General features: G+C 53.3%; 1 protein-coding gene across 3 annotated transcripts in view; it reads right to left on the minus strand.

Annotated features, from left to right (window-relative positions):
• Nucleotides 1-15,675, minus strand: part of KCNQ1 (potassium voltage-gated channel subfamily Q member 1) — a 347,919-nt gene that overhangs the window by 71,580 nt on the left and 260,664 nt on the right. For all 3 annotated transcript variants that reach the window (XM_068555036.1, XM_068555035.1, XM_068555033.1), the window contains 2 exons: nucleotides 5,715-5,790; nucleotides 478-572 (listed from right to left, as the gene is read on the minus strand). In XM_068555036.1, the coding sequence (XP_068411137.1) occupies nucleotides 478-572; nucleotides 5,715-5,790 (171 nt within the window). The remainder of the gene's footprint in view (nucleotides 1-477; nucleotides 573-5,714; nucleotides 5,791-15,675) is intronic.

Here is a 15,675-nt window from a genome sequence, read left to right on the forward strand (position 1 = left end):
TCGCTGGGCTGGGTGGGCTTCACGTCCCTGTAGTAGGTCAGCGACAGGGGCGGGGGCAGCCTGAGCCCCTGGCCTGGCCTGTGGTCAGGACAGGCACATTTCCCAGCCACACCCTGCGTCGCACAGAGCTCAGTTCCCAGGCCAGCCCACCGTGGAGATGCAGCTGGTCTGAGCCCACGCAGGCCCCCAAGGACCACGCTGCTTCCACGAGGATGAGCTCTGTGGGCCCCAAGTCAGAAGCCAGAAGACGTCGGCTCCCAAGAGTTGAGGTGCTCAGCTCCCAACTGGTAGGGTCTCTCCCGGAGGTGGTGTCTCCTGGGGCTGGACCTGGCCCCTGCTCACAGGGTGTGTGCTGGGCTGTGAAGCGTCCAGCATCTCTGAGGTGTGGACATGTGTGGAGTGAGCCCCTGCCCCCTCCCCTGCCCGCTCGGATCCCCCCTTCCCCTGTGCCCCGTGCCCCGGGCCCCGTGCGCCCACCTCCTCTGCAGCTCCTTGACGCGCACCATGAGGTTGAGGTGGCCCTGGGAGTACTGCTCGATGACGTCCCGCACGTCGTAGGGCTTCCGCGCTTGCTGCGGTGGGAGAGAGAGAGTCACGCTGCGGGCTCCGCGTTAACGCGGTGACCGCGCCTGCCTTCCGTGGTCTTCCCGGATTTAAGGAGCTGCCCACGTGGCACCATGGGGCAGGCCTGGATCAGCGCACATGCGGTGGCTGGGCTCATCCCCCCCGGAAGCTGGGTGACCCTGGGCCAGTACCTCGGCCTCTCTGGGCCTCAGCTTCCTGCCCGCTCACCTGCAGGGACCTGCCCATTCTCCCTTTCCAGGCCACCGGTCCCTGTTTTCAAGCTGACTTGGAAGAGTTGGCCCAGCTGAGGGCCTGGGGGCGGGGGGGCCAGCATGGCTGCCAGTCATTGGGTGGAGGACACAGCTTTGTGAAGCCACCGCCTGCCTGGGCCCCAAGCTCACCCTCCCCACACTTGTTGGCCGGCGCACCCACTGTTCTTGGGGCGGGGAGGTGGCCCACCCCACCCCCTTCCCAGGCAGTCCCCTGAGCTGAGCAGGGGTGGCCCCGGGGGACAGGCCTCCTGCTGGGGCTCCCAGGCTGCCTGGGAAGAGAGGATGGTCCCACGGCAAGCCTGGGGCCATGGGGGCAGGGAAGGTGACCCCAGAGCTCCAGGCTCGGCGCCAGCCCTGAGCCCATAAATGCATCCGGGGCTCAGGTGAAACCACAACAGAGAGAACGGGGCTTCTCACGATGTCAGCAAAACCTCCAGCCGCATTTATGGCCTCGATCCCGGGAGCTCACGATCTGAGGGTCTCGCCCAGGTAGCATCGGGCTGGCCGAGTTGGGGTCTGATGGCCCAGGAGGCCCTTCGCCCACACAAGCGAGCCAGAGCCGCATGGGGACACAGGCCACTTCTCTTGGGAGAACCGCGGGGAGACAGGGTTGGGGGCCCCAGGTGGTCTTATTAACCCTGAAGGGCCCACACTAGTGATGGCCTGGGAGGTTACTGCCTCTTGCTGGGGAGTGTAGGGGGCCTGAGAGACACGCCAGACAGCTGGCAGGGCAGGGCGGGGCCGGTGGGTCAGAGGGTGAGAAGGAATAAGGCACAGATGCCCGCTGAGGGTCAGGGCCAGGTCTCAACCCTGGGAGCCCCAGGGCACCTGTCCTCCCTGCCCACCTGAGGCCTCCTTCTCATTGGGGTGCCACCCCAGAGACTGGGGCTACCCCAGGCTAAGGGTAGGGCCATCTCTGCCTTCCAGAAAGATGGGGCTCCCCTGAGGGCAGGGTCCTGCCTCGATCTCTGGGCACCCTTCGGACTTGTCCAGGGGGCCTGCCATCAACGCTGGAGGCTTAACTAAGTTCTCGCAGGACCTGCGGCCCCAGGAATCCCGAGGCAGCGCAGAATCTGCCTCCCTGTCAGGGACCGGGCACAAGAATTCCAGGGGGTTCCTGCTCCCGCAAGATCCGCCAGGCGGGGCCCTCACAGGTAACACCCAGCCCCGCTTTGGGCCCTGGGACCACCCTGTGTCCCTTTGTGGCCTACATGCCGAGGCCCGTGGTGGGGTCTCAGGGTCAGGAGTGGGATGGGACTCTGGCAGGCTCTCTGACTTGCCACACACTCAGCTTCAGGACAAGTGTAACAGTGGCACTTCGCTACAGGCTAGTGGTAATACCCCAGGGCTCAGTTTGTCCTTCTGTGAGATGGGGATGCGGAGCCCTCTGGCTGACAGGGAGGGAGTGGGGATGCAGTAAGGTGAGAAAGGCCAGCGGGTCCTGAGCTGGCTCTTGCCAGGAGAGCCCGAGGTGGCTGTGATAGCGTCTGCGGCTGAGCCCGGGGTCTGCACTGCTGTTTAGTGCACATGCCACTGCGTTGTGATCTTGGCCTCCTGTGAACGACCCTGGGCACCTCCAGGCCTGCCGGTGCGGTCTGGCGGGGGGGGGGATCAGAAGAGGGGAAGGCTGGCTTCAGAGGTCCAAGTGGGGCAGGCCTGGCCTGGAATGGAGCGGGTCCTTGTCCTGGTCTCCCAGACACCCTGGGAGGTCACGGCCCACTGCGTGCAGGTGAATTTGGGCACCTGAGCGTGTTAAGAGCCTCTGTGTGCACAAATGCATACGGATGTCCCTGTGGGAAGGCATAAGAGGACAGGTGACAGGTGTGTGTGTGCCCGGGCATGCGTGTGCATGTCTGCAGAAGCGAGGGGGGTGGGGCTTGTGAGCAGGGCCCCACCCCTGGCCTCACCTTGTCTAGGGTGTGGACCACAGCGGGGTAACCGACGCCCCGCTGACACCCAGGACCCGTGGCGTGGTGGGGTCCCAGGCCCCCTGAGGCTCATCTCGGAGCTGAGAAGCGCACCTCCCACCCCCCAACCAGGGTCTGGTCAGAGCTCCTGGAGGCCCTTGTCGAGTGGTGGCCTGGGGCCCAGCTGGAGACATCATCTCAGCTTTCTCTCCAGAGCTCATTTCCTTGGCAGCAGCAGGAGCCTGAGATGAGCCGAGATAATGCCGGGCTGTCCAGACTGACCGCCGGTGGACATGCGAGTTCAAGGCAAACGTGAAGGGCTAAGAGGCTCTGGCTCCTCCGGCCAGACACAGGGGCGGCCAGCTGGGTACTTATCGGCCGGCGAGGCGGGCAGGGGGGCCACCCGCCACTTCTGCAGCCCCTGAGGCCAGATGGGGGTGGGCGTGCAGCAGACAGACAGACGGGCTGCTGCGGGGGAAGGGACGGCATCCCTGACAGCTGGGCCTGGGTGGGGGGCCACCCCTGGAGCCCCACAGAGCTCCTCACTGCCAGGGCCTCGTCCACCGCTTCTACTTCCGTGGGTCCCTCCTTGCTGGAGGCCTCCTGCTGCCCCAGCTTCTGGCCTTGCTCAAGAGCCTTTGTACCCGAGGGCAAACCAGGAAGCTCCCAGGAGCGCCTCCACTCCGAGGGCCCCGCCCAATTTATTTAAGGCCCCCCAGGGGTCCTGCGCAGAGGGGAGGGGCAGGGAGCAGGGGAGGTGAGGCTGCCCAGCCTCCTTCCAGAAGCCTCCAGGCCATTCGCAGGACCCTGGCCTGTGTCCTGAGGCAGAAAAGGAGACCCTCGGCCTGGAAGGGAGGTCAGCAGCCAGTTTTCTTGCCTGCATTTCTGTGACGGGCGCGCACCAGCGTTCAGAGCTGCTCCAGCCGCTGTGGGCGCCCATCTGCCCAGGACGGTCTGTGGTTCTGAGCTGGAAGCTGCTCACGTCACCCCCAGAGCTGGGCCTGCCATGAGCCCCAAGGTTCCGCCTGCCCTGCTGGGTGCCCCAGACCCTGGGAGCAGCCCCCAGGAAGCCTGGCGTCCACCCTGGCACGGCCCTGCCTGGCCCAACAGTGCCCCAGGCAGCAGGTTATGGCCTCTGCCCTGACGGGGCCTGCTCCGGAACGCTGGTGGCCCAGCTGCTCAGGCTGGGGACCGTCCCCATCCTGGAAGAGTCCCCACTGACCCTTCTGCTCCCCAGGTTGACGTCTGTGGTTTTAGACGTCACCACCAAGGCCCCTCCAGTGAGGGTGACACATCATGGCCCTTCCGGGGGCCTCCTCTGCTCTTGGGAGCGGTCCTGCCCAGACCTGACCCCTGAGGGGCTTCCTGCCATTCCTCCTCCCCCTCCCCAGGAGGCCAGGCCGCCCTCACCCAGCGCCCCCTGAGCTCCCTGCTCCACCAAGTCACCCCTCTGCTGGCACCGCCAGGGCAGCGGGCCCTAGGGGAAGGAACAGCCACAGAGCCCAGACGCCCTCCGTCCGGGGCCGTCGGATCTCGCCCAGAACACTGCTGGGCAGACCTCCTGGCGCCGGCCGACAATAGCATTCACCGCGGCTCTTTTGTTTCAACAATGAGGAGTCCCAGGCCCTGGTGGGAGCCTTGGCACAACTTGGCCCAGTTTGGTGGGGAACGGCCTCCCTCCAGGGCTGCAGGCAGACAGACGGGCAGGCAGCAGGATGCCACCGGGGACTCTGTGTGCAAACCACCCAGCCAAGGGCGCCACGGGTGCTGCCGGGTAGCCAGAGGAACGGGGCGGCCGGGGCAGGGCCTCACCAGGGCTGTCCCTGGGGCCGGGATCAGTGGCGGTCGCGTCGTGGCAGAGCCTGTGTGAGGGCTGGGCACCTGTGGACGCCGTCCTGGGCCAGCACCTTGGGCTCTTGTTCCCACTACCAGCGGGGGAAGGGTTCTTCCCCAGGGCTGCTGGGGGGTGGGGTCTTTCCAGAACCCCGCACCGAGTCTGGCTCTGTGGCCTGGGTGGGTGAGGGCTCTGCTGAGGGGGCTGGAAGGCGCCAGTGTCGAGCCTTCAGCCTGGGGTGGGAGGGAGGCACGGCCCGGAGGGGTCTGGCTCTTGTCCCAGCCTCGCTGTGATCGCCCAGGGGGTGTGAACAAGTCACCCCCAACCTCCCCTGCTTGGCGAAGCAGGCCCAGGGGATGTGGATGCTGGCTGGCTCTGGGCGACCCCCAGCCCTGGCTCCACCAAGGACTCACTTTTGAAAGGCACCGGAGGCCAAGCCTTCTGGAAAGAGAATGACCTCCCCCAAGCGTCCCTGCTTCCTAAGGCTCCATGTTCTCAGAGTCAGGGCTGAGCTGGGCCCCGCTCCTCAGACGGAGGACGGTTCCCACGTAGAAAGGAGGGCACCAAGCCTGCCGCCAGCTGGCTTCCTCTGCGGGCTCCCAGGGCCTGCTGCAGGAGACCCACCCCTGGAAGGAGTGCCGACGGGGAAGCCCACAGTCTCCAGCCCCGCCCAGCCAGAGAGACCCTACCTCTCCCTGCAAAGGTGGGCCACTCTGGGGCACAGAGCAGGGCTTGGGTCTCCCCTCTCTTCCGACTCGCACAGTGTGGGCGAGGGGGACAAGAGCCCTGAGCCGGCCTGGGACAGAGCACTTCCTGCCCAGGTGACGCAGGGCGGGCTCCGCACCCTCCCTGAGTCACTCCCACTCCTGTCTGGTGGGGCGGGGGAGGGGCGAGTGAGCCCCCGGGCCTTGTGTGCATCTGGGCTCTGCGCTGGGCCTCAGGGTCCAGGTCGATCAGGGAAGTGTCCCTCCAGAGTCTGCTGTCTTGGGGACGGATCCTGAAGTCATGGCAGGGTGTTTGATGCGTGAAGGGTCAGGTCTCAGATATGGCAGGGTATGGAGACCCCACAGCCTGCGCTGTGGGTGGGAGAGGGGCTTTCGGGGTGGACAGGGCAGGAGGGCTGAGTGCAGGACTCACCTGGAATTTCTTCTTGGCCACAAAATACTGCATGCGCCGAATGACCTTGATGGTGGCCCGGTGGTGCTCCCGCAGCCTGTGGTGGAGAATGGGGAGGAGGGCGTGAGTGGGGACCTTGATGGTCATCCCGCGCCCACCACTGTCGGAGGCTCAGAGGCTTCCCAAGTGTGCCCCCCATCCCCGGCAAAGGGCTGGGCCTTTCCAGAAACAAGGAGAATGTTCAACCCCCTCGGATGGGGATCTGCATGCTCACATCCTGGTGGCAGGAGGAGAGGCTGAGGCCAAGAGGCTTTAAATTAGGGGGATGACCCTAGAGGGACCCTCGCCTTGCTGTCGCTCGGAAGTGGGGTAGGAGTCAGGGTCCTGAGTTGGCAATGGCTATGCCCCTCACTCACGGTAGAGCCACAGAAGCTTCTTTCTACCCTTGGGCCTTCTGGCTGCTCACTAGTAGAGTGGGGAGGGGGTACAAACAGATGACACCTAAGGCCCCTTTCAGCTGGAAGGTTCTATAGCCCACCCACCGGTACCCACTTGGAAAATATAAGGCTGCTGGACAAATTAGCCAGGGATAGTGACCACCTGAGCCACCCTGTTAAGGAGACCGTGTGGTGTCCCCTCTGAAGTTCCTTCTAGAAACATCATTAAAAAGGGAAACACAATCGTTGATATATATATGTGCATAGGAAAAAGACCGGAAGGAAATACATCCACATGGAACCGGTGGGGATTTTGCTTCTGGCTCTGAAGCTTGCATCTGACCAAACCTTCTGCTGAGAACACCACCACAGCTGTGTGATGGCTTTGAGAGCAAGGAAGACTCCAAGGCCTGAGATCCCAGAAGAGAAACAAACTGGGAGAGCCCACGTGTGCGTTTGTGCGTTTGTTGTGTGGGGCACACGAGCCGAATGGGAGGCAGGGGGCTCCCTGAGCTGGCAAGATAAACAGGAGTCCAGGGCTGCAAAGACATCCAGGACTTGATGGGCCAAGATCCTGGTGAATGGGGGGCCACAGAGAAGGAAGCCCCCTTTCACGCAATTTCCCCTTGAAGCATTTGTGAACTAAGCTGCACAGCATGGGGTGAGATTCTGAGAAACGGAGCAAGAAGCAGCTGCTAGAAGGATAAAAATCTAAGCAGAGGCCTCCACAGACTCACGTCACTGGGGAGAGGAGAATTGCGATTCAGAGTCACCAAGGAGATGGGGTCCTGGCAAACACCCCAAGCTTTCAGATGAGACCCCCCGGAACCCTGCCATAGCCTCAAATCACCTCAATTCCCACCTGGAGCAAGGTGCTCTGTCCCGCACCTTTTGCACACCAGAGAAAACCGAATTATCTGTAGGGATAAGATCATGGAGCCTCTATTTTGTTTTTAATACTCAACAGACTGAAAACCAACGGACAAAACAGACCACGGAAACAGATCTAAAGATGTGGTAGATTCAGTGCCTTAAAGACTTGTAGCTCTTGCGTCAAGAGATAGAGCTGCTTTTCCCACTGCTTGAATTTGGGCTGACCTTGACCCTTATTGTGATGAAAAGAATGCTGGGGAAGTCCCATCGTGTATAACTTGTGTGCTCTTGGAATGTGGTCGCTTGAACCACCTGAGCTGGCTGGCTGGAGAGGCCACGTGGAGAACCGTGGTGCTCTGGCCAAGAGCCAGCACCAAGCAATAGGCATGTGAATTGAGGCCATCTTCGACCATCCGGCCCTGATAAGCCTCCAAGGGGACTGCAGCTGCGAGAGTCACCCCACGCAGAGCCAGCAGGACGACCTCCCAGCTGAGCCGAGTCCAAATTGCTGACCCACAGACTCATGCATAAGGAAAGAGCTGTGGTGTGAAGCCACTAAATTTAGGTGTTGTTTGCCATGCTGCAATAGATTAAAAGAAATTAGGACCCCAAAGTGGGGTACATCATATCAAAATCCTGAAATGCATAGTGCTGGTTTGGGGACCAGGCATTGGGCAGAGGCTGAAAAAAAAAGGGCCTATCGTACGATGCTGGACTTTGGACAGGGTGCCATCTCTAATCGCCTGAGACTTTGGGGTCTCTTGGAGGGGTGAGTGAATTTTGCTTTGGGGGGAGCGTAAAAAGTTATGGCCAGAGGGCAGGCGGGGGGAGGTTAGAGATGGGTGTAAATCCTTTGCAGTTCCCTCCGATTGGAGTTCCCCCCAACTATTTCCATCATCATGGAATGCTGCTGCCATGTGGACATGTCTGAGCTGGGCTGCTAGAAAAGCCACGTGGAGGAGAGCTGAGGCACCCTGGCTGACAGCCCGACAGCTCCAGACTCCGGAGGCTAGCTGAGACCACCCAGTCACCACCAAGCTGCTGCTTGGACGAGCCAGGTGAGACCAGCCAGATGAGGAGCCCAATATGCTGACCCACAGACTCAGGAGCAAACAGATGAATTGGTTTGCTTCAGAGTTTTTAGATAAGGACTTGAAAATAACTTGATAAATAGGTTCAAGAAAATAGATGACAAGAAGGAGAATTTCACCAGAGAATTGAAATCTATATGAAAAAGAAAGAAAGGAAATTCCAGAACAAAAAGGACACTCATGGAAATTAAGAAATGCAGTAGGTGAATTTGATAGCAGAGGAGAAGAGAATACTTGTGAATTGGAGAAAATAGCCAGGTTAGAGTATGGAGGGAAAGTAGAATTAAACATATAGGAAAAAGTGCAAAGCATATAAGATAAGGTTAGAAGTTCTAATACATGTAACATCTTAGAAGGAGAGGAGGCAAAATGGAGAACAAATAATTTTGAAGCCTCAGTGGCACAGAATTTTCCCAAAATGATGGAAGACATCAAGCCACAGATTCAAACAGCTCTTTGGATCCAGCTGGAGAGAGAGACAAGGTACAACAGACCCAGGCCCATCGGAGTAACCCTGCTGAAGACCAAAGGCACAGGGAACATTGCAGAAGCTCTAAAGTCAGGGGGGTGGGGGTGGGAAAGATGACACATTATCCTGATGGTTGACTTGTCAACGGAAAGGATGAAAGCCAGAATGACATCCTTAAAGTGCTCAAGGAAAATTCCTACCAACTTAGCATGCTATACCCACCAAATATGTTCTTAAAAATGAAGGTTCAAGTGAAATAATCCAGTCACGAAAGGATAAACTCTGTATAGTTCCACTTGTATGAGGACCTAGAGTTGTCAAGTCTACAGAGACAGAAAGTAGGATGGTGGGGCTGGGCCTGAGGGGAGGGGGATGGGGAGTGAGCGTTCAATGGGGACAGGGTGTCAGTTTGGGAAGATGAAACAGTTCTGGAGATGATGGTGATGGTTACACAACAACGTGAATGTGCTTAATGCCCCTGAATGATACAGTTAAAAATGGTTAAAATGGTACATTTTATGTTATGCATATTTTCTACAATAATAATAAAAAAAGAAGGTGAAAACTAGACAAGGAGAATTCACTGCTGGGAGACCTGCACTGAAAGAACAACTTAGGGGGCTCCCCAGGTAGAGAGCAATGATCCCAGAAGGATGCACAGAAATACAAGACGGAATTAAGAATGTAGAAAAGGACAGACACGTGAGAAAGTTTAAGTTAGTAAATTAAATTGACTGAAATAATCATGATAATGTTTCCTGAGGTTAAAGGCCTAGCTATAGCTAAAAATACATGATAAAAACAGCATAAAAGGGAGGAGGCATCAGTGGAGATAAACAGTGGTAAGCACCATGTGTTGCCAGGGAAACGGTAAAAGTGCTCATCTGAGGTCGACTTCAGTGAGTCAAGGATGTGTATGATAATCTCTAGACAACCACTGAGGGAATAATAAAGGACTGTAGAATTAACAAGCTAACAGGGGATAAAAATTAATTAATAACAATTTTTGAGTAACCCAAAGAAGCAGGAAAGGAAGTCAAAAGGAAGTGATGGAACAAATGGGAAAAAAAAAAAGTGAGATAGTAGATTGCATGCATTGCAGAGGGACTACATATTCCAATTAAAAAAATCAAGATTGTCAGATGAGATTTAAAAAAACAATTTGATGTTGCCTATAAATATACTGAAATAGATAGGCATAGAAATGTTGACAGTAAAAGGATAGAAAAAGACATACATTGGTGTTGCCCAAAGAAAGTTAGTGCAGGTAAACTAATAACAGACAAAGAAGACTTTAAGTATTGCCAGAGATAAAGAGGGATATTTCATCATTTAAAAAGCGGTCAAGGGAATTCCCTGGCGGTCTAGCGGTTAGGACACCAAGCTTCCACTGTAGGGGGCATGGGTTCCATCCCTGGTTGGGGAACTAAGATCCTGCATGCCACATGGCAAAAAAAAAAAAAAAAAAAAAAAAAAAAAAGTGGTCAAAATTTGGTGGGAAGAGATCAATTCTAAATCTGTAGGTACTTAACAACATAAACTTCAAATATATAAAGCAAAAGCTGGCAGAACTAAAGGTAAAAGAGAAAATCCACAATCATGGTGGGAGATCTGAATGCACCTCTGTGGGTAACAGATAGAGGAGCTGTGAAAACACCTAAAGAGAGACACATCTGGGGCGTCCCTGGTGGTGCAGTGGTTGAGAGTCTGCCTGCCGGTGCAGGGGACACGGGTTCGAGCCCTGGTCTGGGAGGATCCCACATGCCGCAGAGCAACTAGGCCCGTGAGCCACAACTACTGAGCCTGCGCATCTGGAGCCTGTGCTCCGCAACGGGAGAGGCCGCGATAGTGAGAGGCCCGCGCACCGCAATGAAGAGTGGCCGCCGCTCGCGGCAACTAGAGAAAGCCCTCACACAGAAACGAAGACCCAACACAACCAAAAATAAATAAATTTAAGAGAGACACGTCTGAACAAACCGAGTAGGAACTTGATGTGATCAACGCTTACAGTACACTGTGCTCAGCGCCCAAAGAGTGTCTAAGCTTCCCAAGCGCACAGGGAACGTCTACCAGAAGGGACCACGTGCAGGGCTTGACGAGCAAGTTCCAACAAATTTCAAAGAAAGTAAGTCATATATGTACGTTCTCTGACCACAGAGAAATTAAGCTAGAAATGAATAAGAAAAAGATAACTGGAAAATCCTTAAGTGTTTTGGAAATTAAAATATCTCAAGGATCGTAGAGGAAATCTGATAAGAATTGGAAAATACTTTTAATTGACTAATAATAAAAATGTCCCGTATCACAACTTACAGCTAAATAAGTGCTTGAGGTACCATGAAATAGTGCTTAGAGGAAACTTTATGATCTTAAATAATATATTAAGAGAAGAGGAGAGGCCGAAGTCTGTCTCGAGAAGTTTAAACAATAGTAAATTAAACCCAAGAAGGTAGATGGAAAGAGATAATAAAGATAAGAGCATAATTCAATGAAATAAGAAATGAACATTTCATTAAGGAAAATCAACAAAGCCAAAATCTGATTTTCTGAAAAGACTAACTAGAGATATTTTAGAAACCTATTTAGAGGATATTATGTACAAAAATAATCTTGATAGTTTAGGGAAAATAGATTAATTCCTAAAAACACCACAATATATAAAAGCAGCCGTAAGAAGAAACTTAAAAATCCAAATTGCCCAATTTTAATTAAATAAATTAGATTTGGAATTTACACACAAAAAAGCCTTAGGTCTAGATGACTTCGCCAGTAGAGTCTTCCTTAAATGGGAAGAAATAATACCAATTTTATACAAATCTTTTTAGAGGATTTTTATGAGTCAGTATAACCTTGATATCAAAACCCGACAAGGATGTTTCAAGAAAGAAAAGTCACAGGCCAATCTCCCTCGTAAACATGGATGCAAATATCCTACCTGCAATACCAACAAATTGAATCCAATGCCATATGTAAAGATAGATGATCGAGTGTAGTTCAATCCAGTTACGCAAGGTTGGTTTAGCAGCCGAAAACCAATCAACGTTATTCACCACATCAACAGAACAAGTAAGAAAACAACATATAAGCAACTCAAAAGATGCAGAAAAACAAGTGATAAAACTCAAGACCCATTCGTAATTAAAAACACAACTCTTAGAGAACTAGGAATAGGAGGAAACTCCATTATGTAAAAATCAAACACAAAAGCAAACAAAATCTAAGCAAACATCATGCTTAATGGTGAAATATTATACACTTTCCTCCTGAGATGGGGAACAAGACCAGGATGTCTGCCATTACTGTTTCTACTTAATATTATCCCCAAAGTCTCAGCCAGTGCATTGAGGGGGAAAAAAAAAAGGAAATGAAAGATACAATAATTGGACAGGACAAAATAAAACTTTTGTCATTATTTGCAAATGACATAATCATATACGCTAGAAACCCCTTCAGAATCTTCAGATAAACTATTCTATTGCTAAATGAATTTAGCAAGAACACTGGTTTTAAAGATGATATACAAAAAGCAACGGTATTTCTCTATGTTAGTAACAAGCAACTAGAAAATGAAATAAAAAGATACCAATTATAACAGCATCAAAAACCATAAAATACCTAAGAATAAATCTCCTGGATGTGAACAAGACCTCTACACAGAAACATACTAGACATTAGTGAGAGAAATTAAAGAAGCCCTAAATCAGTTGAGGGTTATATAATACGTTTATAAATTGGAAGACTCAATATTTGTTAAGAGGTGAATTTTGAGGTATGGGTCAAATGTAATTCCAATCCATAGCAGAGTGCTTCTATTTATTCATTTATGGGGGGCACAGTTTTCAAGCTGATTCTAAAACATTGGTGAAAAAGCAAAGGGCTAAGGTAGACAAGACAATTTTGAAGAAGAACAAAGTTGAGGACTCACACTGCCAGAGTTCAGAATGTACTGTAGAGCTACAGTGATGAGTAGAGTGTATTAGAGAGATGTGGTATTAGAATACGCTTTTAACACAGCCGTATTAGATGGAGGATAGATCAGCGGGACAGAATAAAACATTCAGAAGCACAGACACGCATATGTGGTCACTGCGTTTATAACCGAGGCACTATTGCAATCCAGTGGGGGAAAGAATGTTCTCTTGAGTCAGTGGTACTGGGACAATTTGGATAGCTGTATGCAAAAGATATGAACCATGATCCCCGCCACACAGCAGTCACAAAATTAATTCATGTTAGATTTTAGATCAAAGCATGAAGGCAGAGACCATCAGACCTCCAGAAGAGAGCAGGAGAATATCTTTACGACCTTGGAAGATTTCCCAAAACACAAGAAACACTGACAACAACAACAAAAAAATTTGACAAATTGCCCTTCCTTAAAATTAAGACCTTCTAGACATCAAAAGACATCATTAAAGGAACGAACAGATGCTCTACAGGGCAGGAAAGGATATTTTCTGGTAAAGGACTTGTAGCCAGAATATATCGAGAATGCCTACAAATCAGTAAGGAAAAGACCACATGATTTAAAAAGATGATTTGAACAGGCACTTTTCACATAGGATGTCCAGATGTCAATAAGCCCATGAGAAGGTGCTCAACATCATTACCTAGTAGGGAAATGCAGATGAAAACCCGAATGAGGTACCCATATACGCTCGCTAAAATGGCCAAAATTAAAAAGGCTGACAACATCCAGTGTCGCAGACGATGTGGAGTGACAGACTCCCGTGCGCTACTGGTGGGAAGGTGTGTTGGTTCACTTTGGAAAGCTGTTTGGCTGTAGCCTTGGGCCCACATTGTGACCTGGCATTTCCATGTCCAGATACTTAATCCAGAGAAACGAGCGTTCACGTCCACCAAATATATCTATTGGAATCTTTATAGCAGCTTTCCTCATAGGAAGGCCAGCCAGTGACAAAGCTGTATGCAAATACGATTCCTTGCAGGCTCAAGAACAGGCAAGACTGTTGTATGGTGAGAGAAGCCAGGATAGGGGTTACCTGTGGTGGCAGGGGTGGGGGGCGGCGGGGGAGGCTTCCCTGGGGAGGCGGGGAGGAAACTGCTGGTGGGACGGAAGTGTTCTATGTCCTGACCTCGTGGGTTTTTATGTAGGGTATATATATGTAAAAATAAGCTGATCTGTTCCTGCAGGATCCGTGCACTTTACAATAAATAAGTCATACCACAGTTTTTTAAAAAGGCTTTCAAGATAAGCAGCTTTTAAAGTTCTCAGGGACAGGTGGTTTCTACTTAGCCCAGAGTTGGCCACTTTTGAGCACAGAGCGTATGAGATGCTCTCCAGCGAGACCAAGGCCCCCCCACGTTACTGGACGTTACTGGACGTTACTGGACGGTGGGCCAGGCCCATGTGCAGAAGGCAATCAGGTCTGTGTCCCCGCATCTCCTCCAACCGGGGCTCACCTGAGCACATGCATTCACGGGGGCCCCCTGCATGCAGCACCCTGGCCTGGTGACACTCGTGCACCTACATGGGAGGGGGCGGCAACTTACACACTTCAGGACACACACACGCACACACGCGCGCGCGCGCGCACACACACACACACACACACACACACACACACACACGGGCTTGGAGGGGGAGCCAAAGCAGGCTCCGGGAGGCCCTGAGATTCCTCCTCTGGAGCTTGGGCCACTGGCCCCATGAGCCCCTCACCCCGGGCCTGAGCCCCGGGAGGGGACGTCCCCTGGCCTCAGGTCCCCGCCTCTTGCAGTCCCCCCAGGGGATGTGTGAGCAGATGGTGGGCGGGGCCTCCACAGGTGCCCCACTGGGAAGGGCCCCACTGGCCGTGCCCGCCGAGGCCTGGACGAGGCCCGAGGTTCTCACATCCCACTTCACTTGAACAAAGGACCACACCCAGTGACTGCCCTAGTGGCCTCCAGAGGCTGCCGCCACCCTCACCTCTGCCAGGTCCACAGAACAAAGCCATGGCCTATTGCAGCCAAGCAGCCCCCCAGGCCGATGGGAAGCCAGGGCTGGGGACACCGGGGCCCGGCCGGCTCTGCTCAGGCCTGCTGTGGCCTGGCCCCTGCTCTGGTGACAGCCCCATGGCCAGCCTCTCTGCTGGACACAAAGACTCTGTGGTCTCTGGGGAAGGGCCTGGCTGGCCCCTCTCTCAGAGGGCCTTCTCCTCTCTCCAGGCTGGGCTTGGCCCGGGGAGGGGGCGAGTGCCTTTTTCTGGTGGCTCCAACACCAGGCAGGTGGGATGGGCGATAGGACTAACCTTGGGCACACTGAGCCCCGCAGGAGAGCGTGCGTCCCCTTCCCTCTGCCTGAGAAAGGAGACACCCTCCACCACCCCTTCGACAAAGAGAAGGACCCGGATGGATATTAGATTTTATCAATGCTTTTTCCACATCACTTGATAGGATCCTGAGAGTTTTCTCTTTGGCCTGTTGATGTGATGGGTTATGTTAATTGAATTTTGAATACTGAACCAGCTGGGTTTATCTGGAATAAATCTCACTTGGTTGTGGTGTTTCATTTTTTTATCCATCATTATAGAGTTGGTTGTTCTCTCTCAATAATGTAGAAAACCCCCAGGAACCCACTGCTCAGAATAAAAGCTAGACCCTGACAGCCCCCAATTCAACCATCCCCCTGCCTCTTCCACCCTGGGGAGCCATCGACCTGAATCCATGTCCCTCACTCCCTGCTTTCCTGATTATATAACTTTATCACACTTATATATATCCAAAAAAGGGCATATATTTTCTATTTTAGTGGTTTAAACTTTATAGAAACGTATTATGCTTTTCCCTGGGCTTATGTTGCCAAGACCCGCCCACACGGTTGTGAGTCACTCTGGTTCATTCGTTTTGACTGGTGGAAAGGACACCTCTATGTGGACATTCCGAGTACATTCACTCTCCCTCCTGGACGGGCACGTGGCTTGGTGAGGGCAGGACAACACGCACTCCTGGTTACCTTCTCCGGCTGGGCACGGACTGGAGTTTCCCCTGGGTGAGTACCCAGGCATGCCACAGCCAGGTCATCCGTATGTGAAATTGCACCTTACAGGTGATGCCACACTGTCCTTCAAAGTGGTGGCCCTACTAAGCGTCCCACCAGCGGTTCAGGAGAGACC

This window comes from Eschrichtius robustus, chromosome 11 (genome assembly GCF_028021215.1).
Source record: "Eschrichtius robustus isolate mEscRob2 chromosome 11, mEscRob2.pri, whole genome shotgun sequence".
In the NCBI taxonomy this organism is placed as follows: domain Eukaryota; kingdom Metazoa; phylum Chordata; class Mammalia; order Artiodactyla; family Eschrichtiidae; genus Eschrichtius; species Eschrichtius robustus.